Genomic DNA, 19,071 nt, shown 5'->3' on the forward strand with positions numbered 1-19,071 from the left:
GATCATTTTGGAGCGAGGCTGTTCCACCTCCGGAGAAACAGGACGAGACATGTATACTCCCCCCCCCCACCCCTGGTGAGTCATCGCACGAACATAGACGATCTTTACCAACAGCCATTTCGCATTGCATTTCCCACGATGCAGCGCTGCTGTCACAACAACACTTCGCCATTTCAGATTCAGGGGGAGCCGTAACTCCCGCGGAGGAACTAGGTCAGCAGAGCGGAGGTGCCAGGCTCCGGCCGTTTCTTGACCGAAGGAAAAAAAAAACACCCTCTCCCTCCTCTTCGTCGCCAGACGGTTTCGGTCATTGCGCTCCGATGCGTGTTATCTGGTTGGTGCGGACGAGCTTTTCCAGCGTGGGCCCGGGCTGAAGTGTCAGGTCTGCCAGTTGTCGGATTTTCCTGCTAACGGCTACTGAGCTAGCTGTGTGTAAACAACGAGGTAGGTCGTCCTGGCAGGCGGTGCTGTGCTGCGCTACGAGTGCCTCGGCGTGAGGCGAGCTCCGGGTCACGCTGCCGAGGGGAGCCTCCAAACGAATTATCATACCGAAGGGCAGATTTCTGCCACGAGTGTGCTCGCCGAGCACCCCAAGCTAGCGGCTGCACTCATTCACCGCGTCGGGTACTGTGCCGAGAAACGAAGTCTCGTTCAGTCAGTGCAGCCCGGGCATCGGTGCAACAGGCGGAGCCGCGCAGCCGGCTGTTTTAATACTGGATCCGATGCTCTGCGCCGCGTATAATCTCACTAAATGGACGGTTACCCGCTTAAACATGGCCTCCGGCTAACGTACAGACGGGCGACAAATTAAGGGGAAAAACCTGGATAAATGAGCGGAGGAACATAACGGAGGCAGGTGCTTCCACACAGGCGCTCTGCATAGTACAATTGAGTAATACATCTAGTGATGCTCCGTGGCAGGAATAAAAATGCTGAGCAGGCTCAGTTAAATCTGATGATGTACCAAGACGGCAAGAGGAAACCATCAAAGTGATTTATTTATTTTTTGATAAGAGGGTTCACTGCTGGGGCTGCTCAGTTGGCTGGTGCTTCAGTGGGAACAGGGACTAACGTGACATCTGCATGTAGATCTGTCGGGGGGTGGGCGTCAGTAAATAGGTCGACGGCGCGCATTTGATAACCGTGACCCTCGTTGTGATATGTAAGTGAAAAACAGGCGAGCGATTCTCCCTCAGGTGGCTGAGAATGTCAGTGCGGGGCGTGATCGGACCGTGTCAGCAAGAGAAGGTCCATCGACGGTTTACATGGGGGGGGGTCGTAGCAGAGTGGCGGCGCATAAGCCCGTCGTTACAACGGTGGATGCACATGTGAGAGTTCACTGGTGCGAGAACCACGGGCACCGGGTCCGCAGAGATGCGGGGGGGGGGGGGGAAATAAAGTGTGAGGAAAATATGGTCGGATGAGTCATCCCTCGCCAACGGCACGGGCCCGAATGCTTGACCCGGACGGCGTGGATCTGCCGCAAACCAGATCTTGACCCGAATTGGAAAAAACCTACGGGAGATTTTGGACCGATGCGTCAGGCGCCGCTCTCCGCCGCCGCCACCACCATCATCAAAAGACCTAGTTAGGGAATGTCTTTCTGAAGTAACGGTGTTCTTCCCTCCAGTAGAGATCCAGGGTCTTGTAGAATCCATGTCGAGGTGCATCGAATTGTCACCAGTCTGTAACTTGAGACCATAACAGTCACGTTTCTTGTGAAATAAACAATGTCAGACGTAATGTTACAGTGTGATTTAAAAACTATTCTATAGAAAGGTTAACAGTTTTAGCTAGGTGTCTACCTAATGAACTGTCTGCTGATCCGTCAAGGCTTGGACCAATCAAACAGTTGGGATCTGATTTATGTGCATCTATACTGGGAAGTGAAGAGAAATTGTTTTCAGATTCGGTGCATATATGTTTACAAAAACGACTGGTGTTTGGAACAGGAAACCTAAAACAAAGTGCCTGGAAGGATCAGCTTTCACAACAGCTGGGCTTAACCTGAACGGATTTATTGATCTATATAATCAACTGTGTAGTTAAAATGCGTCTTCAATGTGTTTTGCCATGATGGATTGTGACGAGCTGGTTTATCTCCGTGTTTCAGGATGAAGCGGATGAAAGGAGCTGAGGAGGGCAGCAACAGCTCTCCCAGTAAGAGCCCACCAGAGGCTTGCAAGAAGGTTCGCAAGCAGGTGAGCGAGGAGTCGGCGGCAGCGGTGGCCAGTGAGTCGCCGGACAGTGACTGGGCGCGGCTGCCGCAGGAGCTCCTGCTCCACGTGTTCCAGTACCTTCCACTGCTGGACCGGGCTTATGCCTCTCAGGTGTGTCGCCGGTGGAACCAGGCTTTCCACATGCCTGAGCTGTGGAGATGCTTTGAGTTTGAGCTTAACCAGCCAGCTAGCTCTTACCTGAAAGCCACGCATCCAGACCTCATCAAGCAGATCATAAAGAGGCACTCTAACCACCTGCAGTACGTCAGCTTCAAGGTGAGAGAGCAAAAGCAGTCGTGTCCGTGCGGAAATATGCGACACAAGCAGCGTCTTGAACGACGGCTGACATAATTCCCCAGCACCATCTGGTTTAAAAATAGTGTTTTTACATTCCTGACATTATATTCAATCTTTGTTTATACTTGCCAGGTGGACAGTAGTACAGAGTCTGCAGAGGCAGCATGCGACATTCTTTCACAGTTGGTGAACTGCTCACTCAAGACCTTGGGGCTCATCTCTACAGCCAGGCCCAGTTTCATGGAGGTGCCAAAGGTATAATTAACATAAGCTCAAGGGTTGTGGGTCTTTTAGAGTATCCTGTTCTTCAGATTTATAAGGCAAGTCAAAGGAATTCTTGTTGTTATGGTGTACATTCGCATTTAATTATACAAAGCTAATGATTTTCCATCGTGATATCTTTTAACTTTGGCTGAGCGCGTTTGTGGACAGGATCGTTTTTTGTATTCTCGTCTTATCTGAGGATGGGGCTGAAAAGCAGTGTCTGTTCTCATGCATGGCCAAGGTCAAATTTCTAACTAGTTCCACTGCCTCAGACGGACACAGGATGTCTTATTTTGTCCTTTGCCCTGCACACTGAGATCTCTCCCATCACAGCTCTCACCAGCTTGAAACTTTTTACACATATTGTACAAGTGTAGTTTCTGTGTTCCACGTTCTGCAGATCCCAGTCTTTAGGATTCTGTTTCTAAGGACATTATAAACCTGCAGAGACTCCGTACGCCCAAGGTATTATCGGTTACAGTAGAAAGCGTTGCACCTGGGTTTTCTCACACATCTTACGCCAATAATATTTTTGTGCTGTTGTTTCATTTTTGGCCAACAAAAACAGTACAGAAAATATTGTACAAATAAATGCTGTTTGCCACTGTAATTTGCTGGCTTAATCAAGGAGACACATCATTAGATCCGCAGAGATGATGAACGAGGGAGGGAGAGAGCGTTAAGTTGTGCCAGCAGGACCCACACAAGGGGTGTGGATCCTAAATGCTACCAAAAGCTGAGGCCTGGTTGCCATCTTGGTAGCCACTTCTAAAATGTGCTGTCAGCCTCTGAATGCTTAATAATTCAATGCGCCATCTTTGTCCTTCCACAGTCTCATTTCATCTCAGCTTTGACCGTGGTGTTTGTCAACTCTAAGTCGCTGTCTTCGCTGAAGATTGACGACACGCCAGTTGATGATCCGTCTCTGAAGGTGCTGGTGGCCAACAACAGTGACACCCTGAAACTTCTGAAGATGAGCAGCTGCCCTCACGTCTCTCCAGCAGGTACAGGGACTCCTGTAGCTTTTTCAGTGCTGAACATCGGAGGAAGCAGTTCTGTCACGCTTTTCGTTTTTTGTTTTTTTTCCCCCTTATGGTTGTTGGATAATATCAAAACTAAATTTTTTCAATCTAAGTCTGTTTTGAACTTTTAATCAAATGCTTTTGATTTCCTATTTTGAGTCACAAGGCTGTAAGTGTTTTCCATTCCATATTAAGACACTCATTTTTTTGTCTGCCCTCATACAATGTTGTCTTTTTTTATGTGGTGGACTGGCAGACATTGCATGTTATTATGAATTAACTATTATGTGGTCTCCCTGTTTCTCCCTCTTACATACATTTTCCTGGAACTGTTTTAAATGGTCAGCTATGATAATCACGGCTGACTCAACTGCAGTTTCTGCAAATATAGTGGATGTTTTTGTGAGAAATAATTTTTTTTTCCCCCTTCCTGTTAATGGCCATAGGTTTTAAGGAATTCTGTGATTTATTGGAGATTAAAAACTGGATTTGATGATGTTTTTAAAAGCACAATCTGTCCATATTTTTAGGAATCCTGTGTGTGGCAGACCAGTGTCACGGGCTGAGAGAGCTAGCACTGAACTACCACCTCTTGAGCGATGAACTCCTGCTGGCCCTCTCCTCGGAGAAACACGTCCACCTGGAACACTTGCGTATCGATGTGGTCAGCGAGAACCCTGGCCAGCACTTCCACACCATCAAAAAGAGCAGCTGGGATGCAATGATGCGGCACTCGCCCAAATTCAACCTGGTCATGTACTTTTTCCTCTATGAGGACGAGTTTGGCCCTTTCTTTAACGAGGAGATCCCTGTCACACACCTCTACTTCGGCCGCTCAGTCAGCAAGGAGGTCTTGGGCCGCGTTGGCCTCCACTGCCCCCGTCTGGTGGAGCTGGTGGTGTGCGCCAATGGCCTGCGTCCTCTGGATGAGGAACTGATCCGCATTGCAAAGCACTGCACCCAGTTGTCAGCCATCGGCCTGGGCGAGTGCGAAGTTTCCTGCAGCGCTTTTGTGGAGTTTGTCAAGATGTGTGGCCGGAGGCTGTCTCAGCTGTCCATCATGGAGGAGGTGCTGATTCCTGATCACAAATACTCCCTGGATGAGATTCACTGGGAGGTTTCAAAGCACCTGGGCCGAGTCTGGTTCCCGGACATGATGCCGACCTGGTAAAGTAAAGCCAGCGAGGAGCTCTGTACATCAAGTATGTGGTGTAAAACGGTCATGGTCTCCATGTTTGCACTGAAAAGCCTTTAAATGCTCAGCGGTAGTGGAGAGTTTGGTGCCAACATGGAGAGCATAAACTTATAATGTGGCACCCAACTGCTACACAACGTTATCATGTAATGCAAACACCACAAAAATCTCTGCTTGGTAGCTTCTGGACTGTGGCACCCTGCTTGGTCTAATGCGGAGACAGAACTGGGCAGGCTGGCTTTTTCACTGAACAATCAGCACACAGATCAGTGGCAGTGCAGGTAGAAATATTTGACTAACAAAGCAATGTTTTTATAACTGCAAACTAAGTTATACTGACATTGTAGCTTGGTTCTGATAATCTATATTATGAGAGGTGTGTGTGTGTGTACGTGTGTGTGCGTGTGTGCGTTTAATGTTTGTTTTTTTTAACATTGTGGAGTAATTTGTGGACAATTACGTGCACAATTGCATGTTGTTACACTACCACTCGGCCTACTTCAGTCCAGTCTGAGATAGCAGCTCTGCACTCTGTAACACAATATGGCATTGGAGGTTTCCAAATGGCTGCAATGTTATTTGCATATAGGATGTGTTTGGAGGTGTAGTAGTTGAGGGTGGGTTCACTTTTGCAGAGGAGCGCCTGGGTCCCTCACCTCATTTTAAGCAAATTTAAAATACAAGGAGCAGCGGTGGTGTTGACGACACCTTGCTTTTCCTCCTCGCCCGGGGAGAAGGAGAAGAAGAAGAAAACATGATGGTTGAAAATGTTAGAAGTCAGCCAGGAGAGAGAGAGAAATGTGTATATAGGTCTCTATATTTGTGATGTGAAGGTGTACAATGTTGATTGATGTCATGGATTTTTATTTTCTCCAAGTTATGCAAGGTATGATATTTCTTTCCTGCATAGTGCATCAATTGGCTTGAGAAATTAATTTCTGTGTTTTATTAAGAAAGTTTCTGTACAGTCATATATTTCCTAAGCACCTTATATGAATACCAAATAATTGTTTGGGCAAACCAAGTTCTTCTACCCTAATGAAAGAAAGGAAATCAGCTTTATAATGCTCCAGTTGGTCTTAGTTGGACCCAGATCTTAATGCTGATTATTTACGCTGTACCGGGCTTCTGATAAGTCAGATGCCAAGGACGGTATATTGAAGTGATGAAGCTGTAATTACTGATTTTAAAAAAGCAACAAATGATTCTATGTGTGTGTGTACATTTTTATATATATATATATATATATATATATATATATAATATATATATATATATATATAATATAATATATATAACAGTGCACATACATGTCTGAATTTGGAGGTAGATGTTGGATAATTCTCCAACCTTCATACTCAAATTGCTCTGTAATCATTCAACAATAGGCTAGTCTCTGCAGCTAGTAGCTTACAATGCAGGCTGAGAATGCAAAACTAACCCCTTGTGTCTCTCAGGTGCATTATATAAATATATTTCCTATATAGGTTTCATTTGTATCTTCTGCTATTTGCCTGTTCAAGCTCTAAACCTGTTGTGAGTATCTGCCCCGCCTACCAGCCCATGTTTGCTCTGTATCATGTTATCACATCATACATGCAGGAAAGGAAGCAGTATTCATATTTTCATTACAAACACCTTCTTTGCAGATTATATTAGTGCTCCTGTCGCCAGCATCCATTCGTTTCATTCAAAAGAGATTTGGCAAGTCAGATGAAACAAACTTTTTTTTTTCCTTTAAGAAGGAAGTCAAATGCATCTGTATATAAAACGCTGTGTGTTTGATTATTATGAATAGAAATTTACTTATTTCTTTATTTCACCCTCTGTCAGGGTTTGAAGTTTCCTTAACAGCTTGTGTCTTTTATAAAACCAGAGTGCGAGTTATCCTTTACTAGATGGATCTTTTTCATACTTAAGTCACTAGAGAAGATAAGCTGTGTAATTTATTGATATGGATACTGCTTTTGTAATTAATTTGTGTTTTTCACTTGTACTAAAAAAAAGCAATCATCATAACCAGCAAGCAGACCAGCAGCAAGATTAGATTTATTGGTTTTCCACCTCTGTCACAATGGTTTTGTTGCATGCAGATGGTTCAAAAGTGTTATGTCCACTACTATACAGTTTTAATAATTTATCAACACATTGGAGAGCTCTTAACAAGGAAGCGCCGCACTCAATGTAGAGAATTTAACCCTGCACCCATTCTGCAGAGGAAGGCCATCACTTTCGTCTTAAACTGTGTGAAAGACGATTCATTTTCCAGCAGCTCAATGGCACTAAAAATGTATGAAATTGTACAAACCCTGGTTGTAATTGAGTAGAGTAAAGAAGTGCAGATTTACGTGGCCTCCTACTGATCATCTTTAGGAAAATTTGAGAAACATGAAACATCAAAGGACATTTAACCAGAGCTGGAATAACATAGATTGTTAAAAATCCGTAGAAACAAGTGGAAAGCACCTCAGATATAGAGAAAAATAAATTTGCAAAATCACAATCAAACCTTTTGACTTATGAAAGTGTATGTTATTAAAAACTACATATTTGAGTTTAAGAGATAATTTGGCAAAATATATATATTTTTATAAAAACTTAATCGGTTTTGGACAAACTTTTGGACGTCACTGTATGTCAATACAATCTGTGTACAACCCAGATTTTGATTTATTTTTCTGCCGGTCTTCATTCCTTTTATTCACCATTTTCATGTAGACATTTCATGTAGCCAAACAGTGAGGTAAACTGAGACTGAGACACTTAATTGCAGGAAGTGCGGATGCTTTTTAGTAGTATTTGATTGAACTAACATAGTCTATTGATAGTATTGGTCTCTGATCACTGAAATAGATACCTGTGCTGATTCTCTGTGCTCATGTACATTAGCGTCTCGACGGTACAGTAACATATCAACTGGATATTTTTCATAATTTGTGCAGTGCATTTAACAGTGGCCACGACAGCAGCTCCAAAGTGAAGGCTGTGTCTGGATTTAATCATTTTCCTGTTGTCTCTGACTTTTATTAGCAAATTCAGCTGGATGAGTTAAACATGTTTCACATAAATGCAGATTAAGAGGGACAATTACTTTATCTTTCATCATAACTCCACCTCTTGTCAGTAATTGTCATTTTAACCTCATTGGTCCAGAGAGTCCTCCAGTAAGTAAACTCCTCTCCGGAGTAAACTGGGGTTGACAGTGCTGTCCTTTAGATTTGCTTCTGTATGGCAAATTGCTTTGTCTACTTTGCTTTACTGGTCACCTGTCTTGAAATCAAAATTATTGTTTTGGATATGTGATCTTACACCCGTAATAAAAACAAATGTGTGAATGTATGCTCTGCATCTGTCATTTCATTATATATTTTGAACATTACAGTACATCAGAGTGCATATGATTAGCTCCATTTAAAAAAAAAAAAAAAAAAAAAAAAAAATCACGAATGCATGGGTAAAAAATTTTTTGAAAAACGTTGAGTTGTTATGATATTTAACAGGTAAAAAGATGAAAATCGATAGTTGCTCTAAACATATGAATACATAACATTGTGGAGCCTGATGTGGTGATTAATTTACACTGTATCAATATGATCCAATATGATATCCATGTAGATTTACAATAACTGAAGGTAATTTTTTTTTTTACCCTAGGTCCAGAAATCGGGGAAATTTGTGCTGAAATACTAACGTGTGAAACACAGTCCTCCCGTGATTTGCGATTCTTTGTCGGCATTTATCAGTCATCTCAGAAAATCTTGCTTGGAAACGGGCTCAGTGATTGACTTAAATAGTCCCTCCTGAGAGTATGACATGGGATGATTATGGTTATGATATTAATGACACTCAAGACAAATCCAGGGAAAGTACTTTTCTTTCCTTTAGGTGTGGTTGTGGGGAAAATTAATATAACTAAATGGCATGTACTTTCTTTCTGTATATGAAACAGCTGCATTCTGGAAAATGTTTTTCTCCAATTAACACTTTTAAAAAGCTGCATTGTCTAAATATTCGCATATCTTCTAGATCCGGTTTACAGTATTTAAGCTCCTGCTAAGGGTTAGGAAAGCATTCGAGCTGTCCCCAACCATGGTGCACGAAAGATGACTTTCAACACAGACTATCATCCCATCCCAAAAATACAAAGAGTAACCCAACGCTTTGCTGAGATTTCCTGCTTCAAGAAATTTAATAGATACAGGTTCTGATCACACCCCTGATGAAAACAGTACAAAGGGTCCATTCAGTTGCTGTTCTGGAGATCATATCGCTTGTTCTTCATCAGCAGGTGGAGTTTATTAGTCCAGTTATGGAATTGTAGATTTCCACGTTTTTTTCTGAGCACCTCGCACACAAGGACTCCTTGTCCATGTCGGCTTAAAATTTGAGGGTTCAAATGCAGCAACGCACCAACAAAGGCGGGGACGAAGAAGACTGCAAGCTTAACAAACACGGATGTAAACAAATCACAATTTAAAACATTCAAAACATGAGCTTTGCAAATGTTTTATGGAGGAAGGAATTCGCAGTAAACATGTTTGTTCGGCCTCAAGGACACATTTTGGTGAGAAACACTGAATGATAACACAAGGTTTTGTTCGTTTACAAGAAAAACTGCAGATGGCACTTCTAACTCAGCAACTTCATGTGATATGATCTGGACCTGATGGTCAGATTGTTCTCTCGAATGCTGTTCTCGTGGTCAAAAATTAACGTTTGAACGTCAACAAATATTTTGATAATCGATTAATCATTTATGTCATTTATCAAACAAAAACGACAAACATTCACTGATTTCAGCTTCTCCAATGTATGATGATGCCCGAGCGATTTTCTGCTTTTGCTGCTTTTTAATTACTGCCAATATACTTAGCTTTTGGATGATCAATGAATCGACTGGCTAATCATTTATGAAACTAATTGTGGTGCAAGTTGGATGTTAAGGCAAAGGCACCTCTTCATATGTAATCTGCACATAGGGAGGTTTCATTGGCAAATGCCAGTACTCAAAGTTGTAGTAGAGGTAAAAGCTCTTGTCCAGAACGACCTTTTTATAAGCCTCCAGCAGACTGATGGCAAAGTCTAGGAATGACTGGTGCGGCCTGAATGTGTGGTAAAATTTACGGATGTCCGCCGCCAGATTCTTCAGAGCAGGCTGTCCGAATATGGCGCTGTCGTTGCCGAGGTATGTGGGCTCACCGCTGTACAGGTAGATCTTGGTGTAGTTGGTTTGTGATCTACTGGACAGTTTGGCCCCAAGCTCCGTCAGTTTCCCGTATGTGCGGTGGACGAACTGGGAGCAGTCGTACGACTCGAACCACACTGTGGCGTTAGGGCTGGGGTCAGAGCGAACTGTCCATGTCTCGTAATAGATCCCAGTCTCGTTGTCGTCTTGGACCCACTGGGCTATGTCACTGAACTGGCTCCCTGAAGGAAGAAAGGAAAACTAGTTTAATACCAGAAATGCCAAGTGTCAATTAGGAATCAATAAAATATCCCTCGGGGTGTGTAAATGTAATTTTTTTGGACTGAGTTTGAACAATTCATAATTCTGGATTGTAGAGAAATTGTGTCAATACAAACAGCGATGGTGACAGAGCAGCATTTGAAAGCTGAATTATCCAGTCATCCATCGAATATCTACATCTACCCCGCTTTTTCCTGGACCATGGGAAGTGTTGTAGCTGTTCTCAGTGGGCAGCGGGGGAAAGGCACAGGAGCCACCAGGGACAGATTATCAGTCACACCCCCTGAGCTGCATGTTTTGGGCCTTGGGAGGGAACCAGAGTCTCCTGATGCCCTCTTGCTGTTAGACTTAACTATTACGTCTCCAAAAGAGTAAACTTTTTTTTCTAAGATTCTAAAATGCAAAACAGGCATTAAACTGATTGCCTTGGTCTGTGGACAATTTCCCATATTCCAAAAGAGGATCATTCAAACATTAATGAACATCATCCGCGCATAAAGAACTAAGATTTTTGCGACCGCCCGCAGTTATAACTTTTAAATGCCGATGATTTCGAGCACTAGCAGTCATAGTTCAATAGCCAGATTAAATACAGCACCATCATATACCTCCAAGGTCAAAGACCTTTTCAGCATCTAATTCTAGGATGACAGGCTGAGCTGCATTATTTCGTAGCGGTGAGATATTCTCAGCTCCGCAACTACATTTCAGTGGATAATGTCATTTTAATCTGACACTGAAAACATCTGAATGAATGAAAATAATCTACACAGACGATAATGCTCACACATACAGCTTTAGCCTTCAAAAGGAAAATGCAGGTATTTTTCTTTAGTTCTTTTCTTTCTTATATCCAACAGAATGTTCGTCTGTCTTTCAATACTCTCTGACTTCTCTACCCTGTCTTTGGTGCTCCGCCCCAAGCCTTCCTAGAAAAGATGGAAATCTTTAAAATAGGTCACAAAAATACAGTTTCAATTTCTTCAAAGGCCTGAGTCATTTCTTAAAAACAGCTGGGCACTGTATTGTTTAGCAAATGTATCTCAAATACGAGCAAGCAGTGCACTCGTTGGGGACTATTTTCAGCTGCGGATTCACACGCATTTGTTCAAAAACAAATCCCCTCATATTCATATTTCCTGTTGGCCTCTATGAGCAAGGACGCAAGATTGCACATGTGAAGTCTCACCAGTTATTTCTCCTATTTTCTCCAAGGTGCCATTTTGCGACCAGTGTAAGTCATCGATGCCTTCAAAGAAGCAGGCAGCTCCCTGGTTGCACCAGAAAGGTGCATACACCTCGGGTCTGAGGTGAGGGAAGGTGCAGTTACCGAGCTGAAACAGCTCATACCACTCCATGGTGTAGTTGGCCCCCGTCTCTGAACTGCTGAAGCCAATGGCATCATGCATGATATGCTGTGAACCAAACAGAAACATTACAATGGCTCCCTCTGTGTGTGGATATGGGGGAAGTGTTTGCAGCTGTGCTTCTATGAATAAATACAGTCCTATTATATTGAATTACATTTCTGTGTCTGAAAGTTTCACCATCTACACACAGCTGCAACTCAGTCGTTCCGTCATCTCAATTTCAGGGAATATAATTATCAACAACACAAAGAATATCTGCCCCAATGATGGATACTGTATCCCATGGGGACTACATTTAGTTTTAAATATTTTAACCTATTATTTTCACTGACAAAATCTGCAGTTTACCAGTTATGGACTATGATGAACAGAGTGGAGATGACTATATTTATGCATGAGAAACTAACTGAAAATTATGAAACTGGATTACATGCAGTAAAAGTGATTGATTTTTTTCTGTTTTTATTTTTGGAGTTTAATCAGAACTACTAATAAAAATCACAACAATATTCATAGAAACGACCGTAAAAATGTACAATCAAGACACTATCTTTGCGATAAAGTTGTACAGGATGTCTTTTCTTTTAAAGTTTATTCGAACTACAATCTATTCCAATACATATTTTTTTCATTGATTTTTTTAAAAGTCGTTTTGTTTTTTCTCATTGACTTATTTCAATTTATTTTATTTTATTGTTATTATTACTATTTCTATATTTTTTCTCACTTAATTATTTCCAGCATGTGCTACTCTGGGGTATTTTTTGTATTTTGTTTTAAATGATGTTTGCCTTTATGCTGTTGCTAATTACTACACAAATTGTGTTTTTGTATTCAAACCTTTATCCCATTGCATTTTTCATGAGCCTGACAAAGATCTGGGGGAAAAACCCCACTACTGTCAGTGTTAAGGAAAGATCCTCAAATATGTTTTTATGGCCTTAGTGTGCAGTCTCTGCCCCAAACACTTTTGGTTTGTTTTTCCAATCTCATTCACACTTTGTTTTATTTATTTATTTTTTCCACAACTCAGTAATGAATCCAAAACTCAACTATTATTTAACAGAAAGTGTCTTCAACAGCATCACCAAGAGGACTGATGTACTTACAAATTTCCCCAGCAATTCTCCGTACTTGAATTCCCACACAGGTGTTTGCAGCCGATAAACTGAGATTACATCGGTGTCTCTCATGTAGGGGATTCGTCCATCCCGGTCTCCGGTGGGGCAGAACGGGTAGAAAGCTTCACAGTAAGAGTCCACAGCAGGGCGGCGATCGAACCGTCTGGGGAAGACATGACAAATGCACTGCAGACCATGCCAGCATCAAGGAGAGGTTTATACCCCTACGGAAGCTTTTCTGTAGCAATTCCTTTTGCTCACACTAATAATGAAACACTTTCCTCAATATTACATGAATAAACCATGAATAAATCCCTAGAGTTCCTATGAATCAAAAAGTCACAATCTCTGCTGTTATCTACGCACTTTATCTGACTTCAAATGCACAATTATTATTGCTCTCACTTTTTGACACATACTTTAGATGTTTTTAAGGTTTTTCTGGTTTTTATACTCTGGTCCTGAGGAAAAAAGAAAAGCTGTACACTCGGTTGGCAGTTTATTAGGTACACCTTGCTAAAACTAATGCAGTCGAAGGCAATAAATAAATAAAAACAATTAATAAAATTAATAAATCCTCCCTCTGTGACAGTTATATTGTTCAGTTTCTGTTAAAACTGTCTTTAGAGATATGGTGATTCAACCGTATGGTTTTAGCAAGGGATATCCAATTAAAGTGGCACCTTAGCATAGTGTATCTTATGGTTGAAATAACAAATAAACTTAAACTTCTACATCAGATGGGGATGAACTTTAACACTCAAATGTTACACTTTGGTACTGATACCTATTAGAAAGTCGATTTTTTTTCCCCCGTATGGACATGGTGATAGGGTGTTCATAGATATAAAAAGTTTTCTGGAGCTGTTTTGCACATTTTTGCTGAGGAACAGACTGTCTCGACACCCACGACAAAGGCTTGGAGGTTAAAAAATTGATAATTTATGGGAAATTTAAAAAACATTTCTTATGTAATTTCCGAAATGTTTATGATTGTGCCCTGTGATTTTTTTTTTCTGTTCAATAAAGAATTCCCTGCGTCAATTTGTAGATATCAGGTCTGTCATTAGATTAAAAAAATCATAAATAATATTTCACACCCCTCTAAAATGAGATTTCTTACACGCTCAGAAAGCGAGAGGCTTTCAGAGTCCAAAGTTTCGAAAGTCACGTGAACGCACCAGCCACAATTTAGCAGTTTGGATCTATCGCAGATCAGTTCAAGGTCTGCTGTTAACTAATCCTTGAACGTGACTGCACACACAGCACGTCCGAAATTCACAAAACGCCTGGTTGTAGGGTCAAGGGACGTGTGACACCTGATGTACGGCCGCGTTGGAGTTAAAGCCGAAGACAGAAAATTAAATCGTCTCTGCGCCTCGGGACTCCGTCGATCGAAAGCCGAGGACAGGAGCTTCTCCAGCAGTTTTTACTAACTCTCTCCAAACACTGTCGTTTATTTTCCGCCCGTCACATGCTTTCGACGTTAGAGAGCGTGGAGAAATAAATGGGGAAAAGTGTGGCGTGTTCATACCTGTAGGGAACGGGCCACTGCTGCCGAACATGATCCCGGAACTGGGCGACGACGTGTAGGGACAGCAGCACGTTCAAACACAGAATAGACTCCGCGGGAGTCATGTTAAAGCCCGAAAAACAGACCCGAAATAAATAAGTGAATATAAATAAAAAGCAGGAGGCAGGCCGACAGTCTTTCCATGATCCCGCCCCCTCTCAACTGACTTCCTTATTAGTGGTCACATGGTTTTGTTGCTAACACGAAATCACATGACGCGTCCAGACCATAAGAAATTAATTATCATTTTACTAAATGTGGAAATAAGTATAGAAAATGAATTTATATAATATAAGCTTGGTAAGGAAAACGAATATAATGTTCTTTATTTATTTTGATTGACCATTTATTTAGGGTTTTGTTTGTTTTTTTGGCAAAATTTTGATTTATTTCTTTATTCTCAATTAATCTTGCTCATTTGCCAGGATTTTAAAATTTATGTCCCGTGGCCCTTCTGGGCCACAATAATCAACTGTGAAAAAAAATCAAAAAAATTATAAATAAATACTAATAAAATTATATAAAATAACACGTAGTGAAATAAATAAATGACTAAAAATATTAATAACAAAAATTAATTAAAATCAGATGATAAAAACAAATATTTCTCTTTTATTTAAATTATGATAAAATAATTAAACAAGCAGTGAAATACATATCCAAGTAAATAAATCAATATCAAATTAAATTAATCAACATTTATTAATTATTTGTGAAAATCAACTCCAACCTATTAAAATATTACAGATATAAGTTATTTTATTATATATAATTATTATTATTATTTTCTATTATTATTATAAATTTAATAATATTGTACATAATACTATTATCATAAATTTTTTCTCTACAATAAGACAAATGTGTCCAATTGGAGGTAATTATTTTAATATCTTCAGTTTTAAGACTTTTTAAAAAAAAGTTTTAAATTTTCAGTTCAATTCGATTAAAAAATACTTGTGTCAGGATTTAAAGCCACATCAATGAAAAGTTTTAATTGGAAATGTATGACAGATCATTCTAAATCTTAATTACAAAAAAATGGCATAATTTAATCTGATTAAGTCAACCATGTTTTAATAATTTGCTGAAATGCATAGAGAACTTATTTTAGAAGACTGGAGATTTAAGAAGATCCACAGCAAAAATCTGCAACTTTTTAAAAATTAAGTCTTTGGAGAAAATTGTATTTTTTAGAGGAAACATCAAATAAAAATGAACATGTGTAGTAAGGCTGACAATGAAGAGTAATTGCACCATTTTATCATACTGTGTTAATTTGCATCAGCCTTTTTTTCCCTGCCTAATAACTTATAAACGCCAGCTGGCCTGTGAGGGTTTGAGCACACGATGGCGCTAAAGCACCGAGGGGCCTGGACAGGTACAAAGTGCAGAAGAAGAAGAAGCGGAGGACGGGGGCCGCCATGCTCGCCCTGCTGCACCTCGGCGGTCGTAACTTCCTGGCGTCCGGCGCCGTTCAGACCGTGAACAAAAGCTATTACTCGGCGCAGATGGGCAAACGCGTGGCCGTGGTGCTGGCGGGCTGCGGGGTCTATGACGGCAGCGAGATCCACGAGGCCTCCGCTGTTCTGGTTCACCTGAGCAGGGGAGGTGCGAGTGTAAGTCTAGCGAGACCGCTTTGATCGGCAACCGCTGATACTGTATGTTTTGCTGGGAAAAGTGTGTGAGATAGCCTCCTTCGGCACATCATCAGTAGCTTTATACGATGCAACCTGTTTGGCACCTTTCCTTTTTTTGGTTTTCTTCTTGTTTTCTTTGCGTGTACGTGACATAAAGGTAGACTCGCCTGCTGCAGGTTTTGGCGTCTGCTCATACAGGCCTGACCTCTACAACTTTTTTTTTTTTTTTAACCGGGCTGCAGGGCGACTGAGAAACGGACCCGGTCCTGTTTGATACAGTGGATCCCACAGCCACAGTGGAACAGAATAGGCCCTTCAGCGTGTCACGGTTGAGCTCTGCTTAGTGTCAAGACACCGCAGGACACAAGATGCCACCGGACCAGACTGAGAATTCACGGGGAAAACGTCCTCTCTCCTCTCTGGTTAACGTGCAGAGTCTCAGATACGCAGCTAGAGGCGAGGTCACCCACTGCTTTATTGTGAATCTTTTGCACACCCTTGCGTTATGGTGCCCTGAGAACTGCCATCCGCATAGTTTGACTCTGGTCAACTAAGTCACACGCACTTTGCACGACAGTGACACTTCTTTAAAGGACAGGTTCACATATTTCCAAGTCTGTCTTAAAACAGAACCTCCACACCCACATGTAAAGTCCAAGAGTTGCCGGTCGCGGTCGTTGTTCCTCCTTAGTCTAAACTATAATGGCCTCAGAGTTCCCCTGTTAACACAATGGCAGTGACGGGGATGAAAATCCACAGTCCTCGTTACATGGAGAAAAAACAAATCTAAAATTCAGCTTAGGGTAATAAGAGGAAGTCTGAGTAAGACAAATCACCAGGGTACCTCCCAAAGTTACAGTATTTTTAGAATGGAGTTCCTGCTTTGTGTTAAGGAAACACTTTCCAGGAAAACAAAAGGGGGGGATTTATACTGAAGACTGTATAACTTTGCAACTTGAGACTGTTGAAAGTTCATATTATCTACAGCTGAACTTTGGGTTGTATTTTTGCACAGAATAAGGACATCGCATTTTGTCCCCTCTCATCCACTGGAGATACATGACTTTCTCAGTGCAGGCGTGTGGGCATGTGACTATTGCTTTGAGATGGATTTGGAAAAAAGTGTGAACCTGTCCTTTAAGGGGCTCTGATCTGCACACCATGAATGCATTGCTGATATAATAGTCACTGCCGTCGGAGCAGTATCACCATGAGACATTTTTATGTACAAGCGTTCCCCTGTGATCCAGGATGGTTTAATATTCCTTTAATTATTCCATGTTGTTTTTGGAGGTGTTTTTTAGATGACGGCCAAAGAGAGGTTTTTATCCAGGAGATAGGCTGTGTTTTTCACATGTACATGGCTGAAAGTTTTCTGATAAATTGATCCAAGTTCCGTCTTGGCTGCAAATATAAGTGAGCTAGAATATAAATGCGGATTAAGAAATAAGAAGATTCAATCAGTAAATTGGAAAAAAAAAAAAAGGATCAACAGATACAACTAATCATAAGTTGCTGTCCTGATGGTGTCCGGTGTCTTTTTATGTTTTGAAATGAGAGTCCTCACCTCTTTGTTTAATCACCCGCAGGTAAACATGTTTGCCCCCAACATTGACCAGATGCATGTGGTGGACCACCTGAAAGGCGAACCGTCTCAGGAGAAGAGAAACGTGCTGGTGGAGAGCGCGAGGTTGGCCCGTGGAAACATCAAGGACCTGTCTAAACTCAGTGTCAAAGACCATGACGCAGTTATATTCCCAGGTTCGGTAATAGCAACATGCTGGCCTGATCTCTCTTTCTCCTGTTGTTACATGCTTCACCGATTCAGTCTAAACACTCAATATTGCCTCAGGCGAGGTAGAAACCAGTGCCTGTATTTAACTATTAATATTCCCAACTGATGAACCTCTCTCCTTGTTCTGCCTCAGATCCTAAGACCCCTTAGCCTATCTAAAACTGACTGAGCACTTGGGCTTCTGCAGTTCTTTTCAGTCTAAACACACCGCTGCGCAGGCGGCGATTGTATGAAATGACCTCACCTCTCCATGGTTTTGATGTTTGGAAGGTGGTTTCGGGGCAGCGAAGAATCTCTGTACTTGGGCAGTGCAGGGGAAGGACTGCTCTGTCAATGAGGAGGTCAGGGCCGCGCTGCAGGCGTTCCGCGGTGAGGGCAAACCCATCGGCCTCTGCTGCATCTCACCCGTCCTGGCTGCCAAGGTGTTTCCTGGGTGTGAGGTCACCGTCGGCCTCGAGAGGGATGATAGGTGAGTCGGACGTGTTTAAGCGCACCTGATGTGTCCTCTGGTGTTATTCCAGTTTGCTACAACCTGGGTTTTATTTTCATAGTTGCGGCTTTTGCTTTTAGTTTCACTAAGTTAAATGCCGAGTTCTGTGAACGTAGGGCGACAAAAACACAAGCAATTAAGATGATCAAAAATGACTCCCAAATTTATTTAGAAATGAAAACTGGGCCAAACTGTGAAATTATTACTGAAACTGTCTTTTGTAAACATCTATTACAGTAAAGACACACTTCCTGGTTCAAGTTTGACCTCCATACTTGCCAAAGTTGCATGAACACATTTTTTTTTTAAATTATTGCCACATTCTGGGTCTGCCCATTTTTGATTTTACTCCTTAATAAAATTGTTCAAGTATTTTTGCCAAACTGTTGGCTTGTTTGCAACCTGTCTGATCATTTGAAGGCTTATGTTTCTTGCACTGTTCGCTTCTTTTTTTTTTTTTTTTTTTTTTTTTAAGATATGTTTCCATATTCCAAGATCTCAGAAATTACTTTGGTGATTGCAGTGTTTCTTAAAGAACTGAGGAAAAATGAACATCTGTTCTAGTGATGCGTCGGCTGCGAGGCAGACCTCAAATAAAACATTTCAGCAGACTGCCCT

The 19,071-nt window shown here is 41.6% G+C and overlaps 3 protein-coding genes across 3 annotated transcripts; 2 read left to right on the top strand and 1 right to left on the bottom strand.

Moving 5' to 3' along the window:
- The first annotated feature begins 331 nt into the window (after positions 1-331).
- fbxl3a (F-box and leucine-rich repeat protein 3a) lies at positions 332-6,215 on the top strand. The gene is made up of 5 exons (XM_040148667.1): positions 332-444; positions 2,114-2,495; positions 2,649-2,771; positions 3,613-3,784; positions 4,333-6,215. Exons 2-5 carry the CDS (start codon positions 2,115-2,117, stop codon positions 4,971-4,973), a joined length of 1,317 nt encoding a protein of 438 aa, XP_040004601.1. The 5' UTR covers positions 332-444; position 2,114; the 3' UTR covers positions 4,974-6,215.
- Positions 6,216-8,633: 2,418 nt separating this feature from the next.
- Positions 8,634-14,690, bottom strand: cln5 (CLN5 intracellular trafficking protein). Its single transcript, XM_040148669.1, has 4 exons — positions 14,490-14,690; positions 12,944-13,118; positions 11,654-11,879; positions 8,634-10,424 (listed from the first exon to the last, which is right to left on the bottom strand). Exons 1-4 carry the CDS (start codon positions 14,591-14,593, stop codon positions 9,937-9,939), a joined length of 993 nt encoding a protein of 330 aa, XP_040004603.1. The 5' UTR covers positions 14,594-14,690; the 3' UTR covers positions 8,634-9,936.
- A 1,216-nt stretch (positions 14,691-15,906) lies between these two features.
- LOC120801549 (glutamine amidotransferase-like class 1 domain-containing protein 3A, mitochondrial) lies at positions 15,907-18,436 on the top strand. The gene is made up of 3 exons (XM_040148671.1): positions 15,907-16,147; positions 17,758-17,929; positions 18,234-18,436. The coding sequence occupies exons 1-3, from the start codon at positions 15,953-15,955 to the stop codon at positions 18,434-18,436; spliced, it is 570 nt and encodes a 189-aa protein (XP_040004605.1). The 5' UTR covers positions 15,907-15,952.
- Positions 18,437-19,071: the final 635 nt, after the last annotated feature.

This window comes from Xiphias gladius, chromosome 16 (assembly GCF_016859285.1).
Source record: "Xiphias gladius isolate SHS-SW01 ecotype Sanya breed wild chromosome 16, ASM1685928v1, whole genome shotgun sequence".
Lineage (NCBI taxonomy): Eukaryota > Metazoa > Chordata > Actinopteri > Istiophoriformes > Xiphiidae > Xiphias > Xiphias gladius.

Coding starts and splice junctions, on each gene's coding strand:
- fbxl3a (XM_040148667.1), top strand. CDS start 2,115: ATGAAGCGGATGAAAGGAGCTGAGGAGGGCAGCAACAGCTCTCCCAGT. Junction 2,496..2,648: donor TGCAGTACGTCAGCTTCAAG/GTGAGAGAGCAA, acceptor TATACTTGCCAG/GTGGACAGTAGTACAGAGTC. Junction 2,772..3,612: donor GTTTCATGGAGGTGCCAAAG/GTATAATTAACA, acceptor GTCCTTCCACAG/TCTCATTTCATCTCAGCTTT.
- cln5 (XM_040148669.1), bottom strand. CDS start 14,593: ATGACTCCCGCGGAGTCTATTCTGTGTTTGAACGTGCTGCTGTCCCTA. Junction 13,119..14,489: donor CAGTGGCCCGTTCCCTACAG/GTATGAACACGC, acceptor TGTCTTCCCCAG/ACGGTTCGATCGCCGCCCTG. Junction 10,425..11,653: donor GAAAATAGGAGAAATAACTG/GTGAGACTTCAC, acceptor TTCTTCCTTCAG/GGAGCCAGTTCAGTGACATA.
- LOC120801549 (XM_040148671.1), top strand. CDS start 15,953: ATGCTCGCCCTGCTGCACCTCGGCGGTCGTAACTTCCTGGCGTCCGGC. Junction 16,148..17,757: donor TGAGCAGGGGAGGTGCGAGT/GTAAGTCTAGCG, acceptor AATCACCCGCAG/GTAAACATGTTTGCCCCCAA. Junction 17,930..18,233: donor TGACGCAGTTATATTCCCAG/GTTCGGTAATAG, acceptor GATGTTTGGAAG/GTGGTTTCGGGGCAGCGAAG.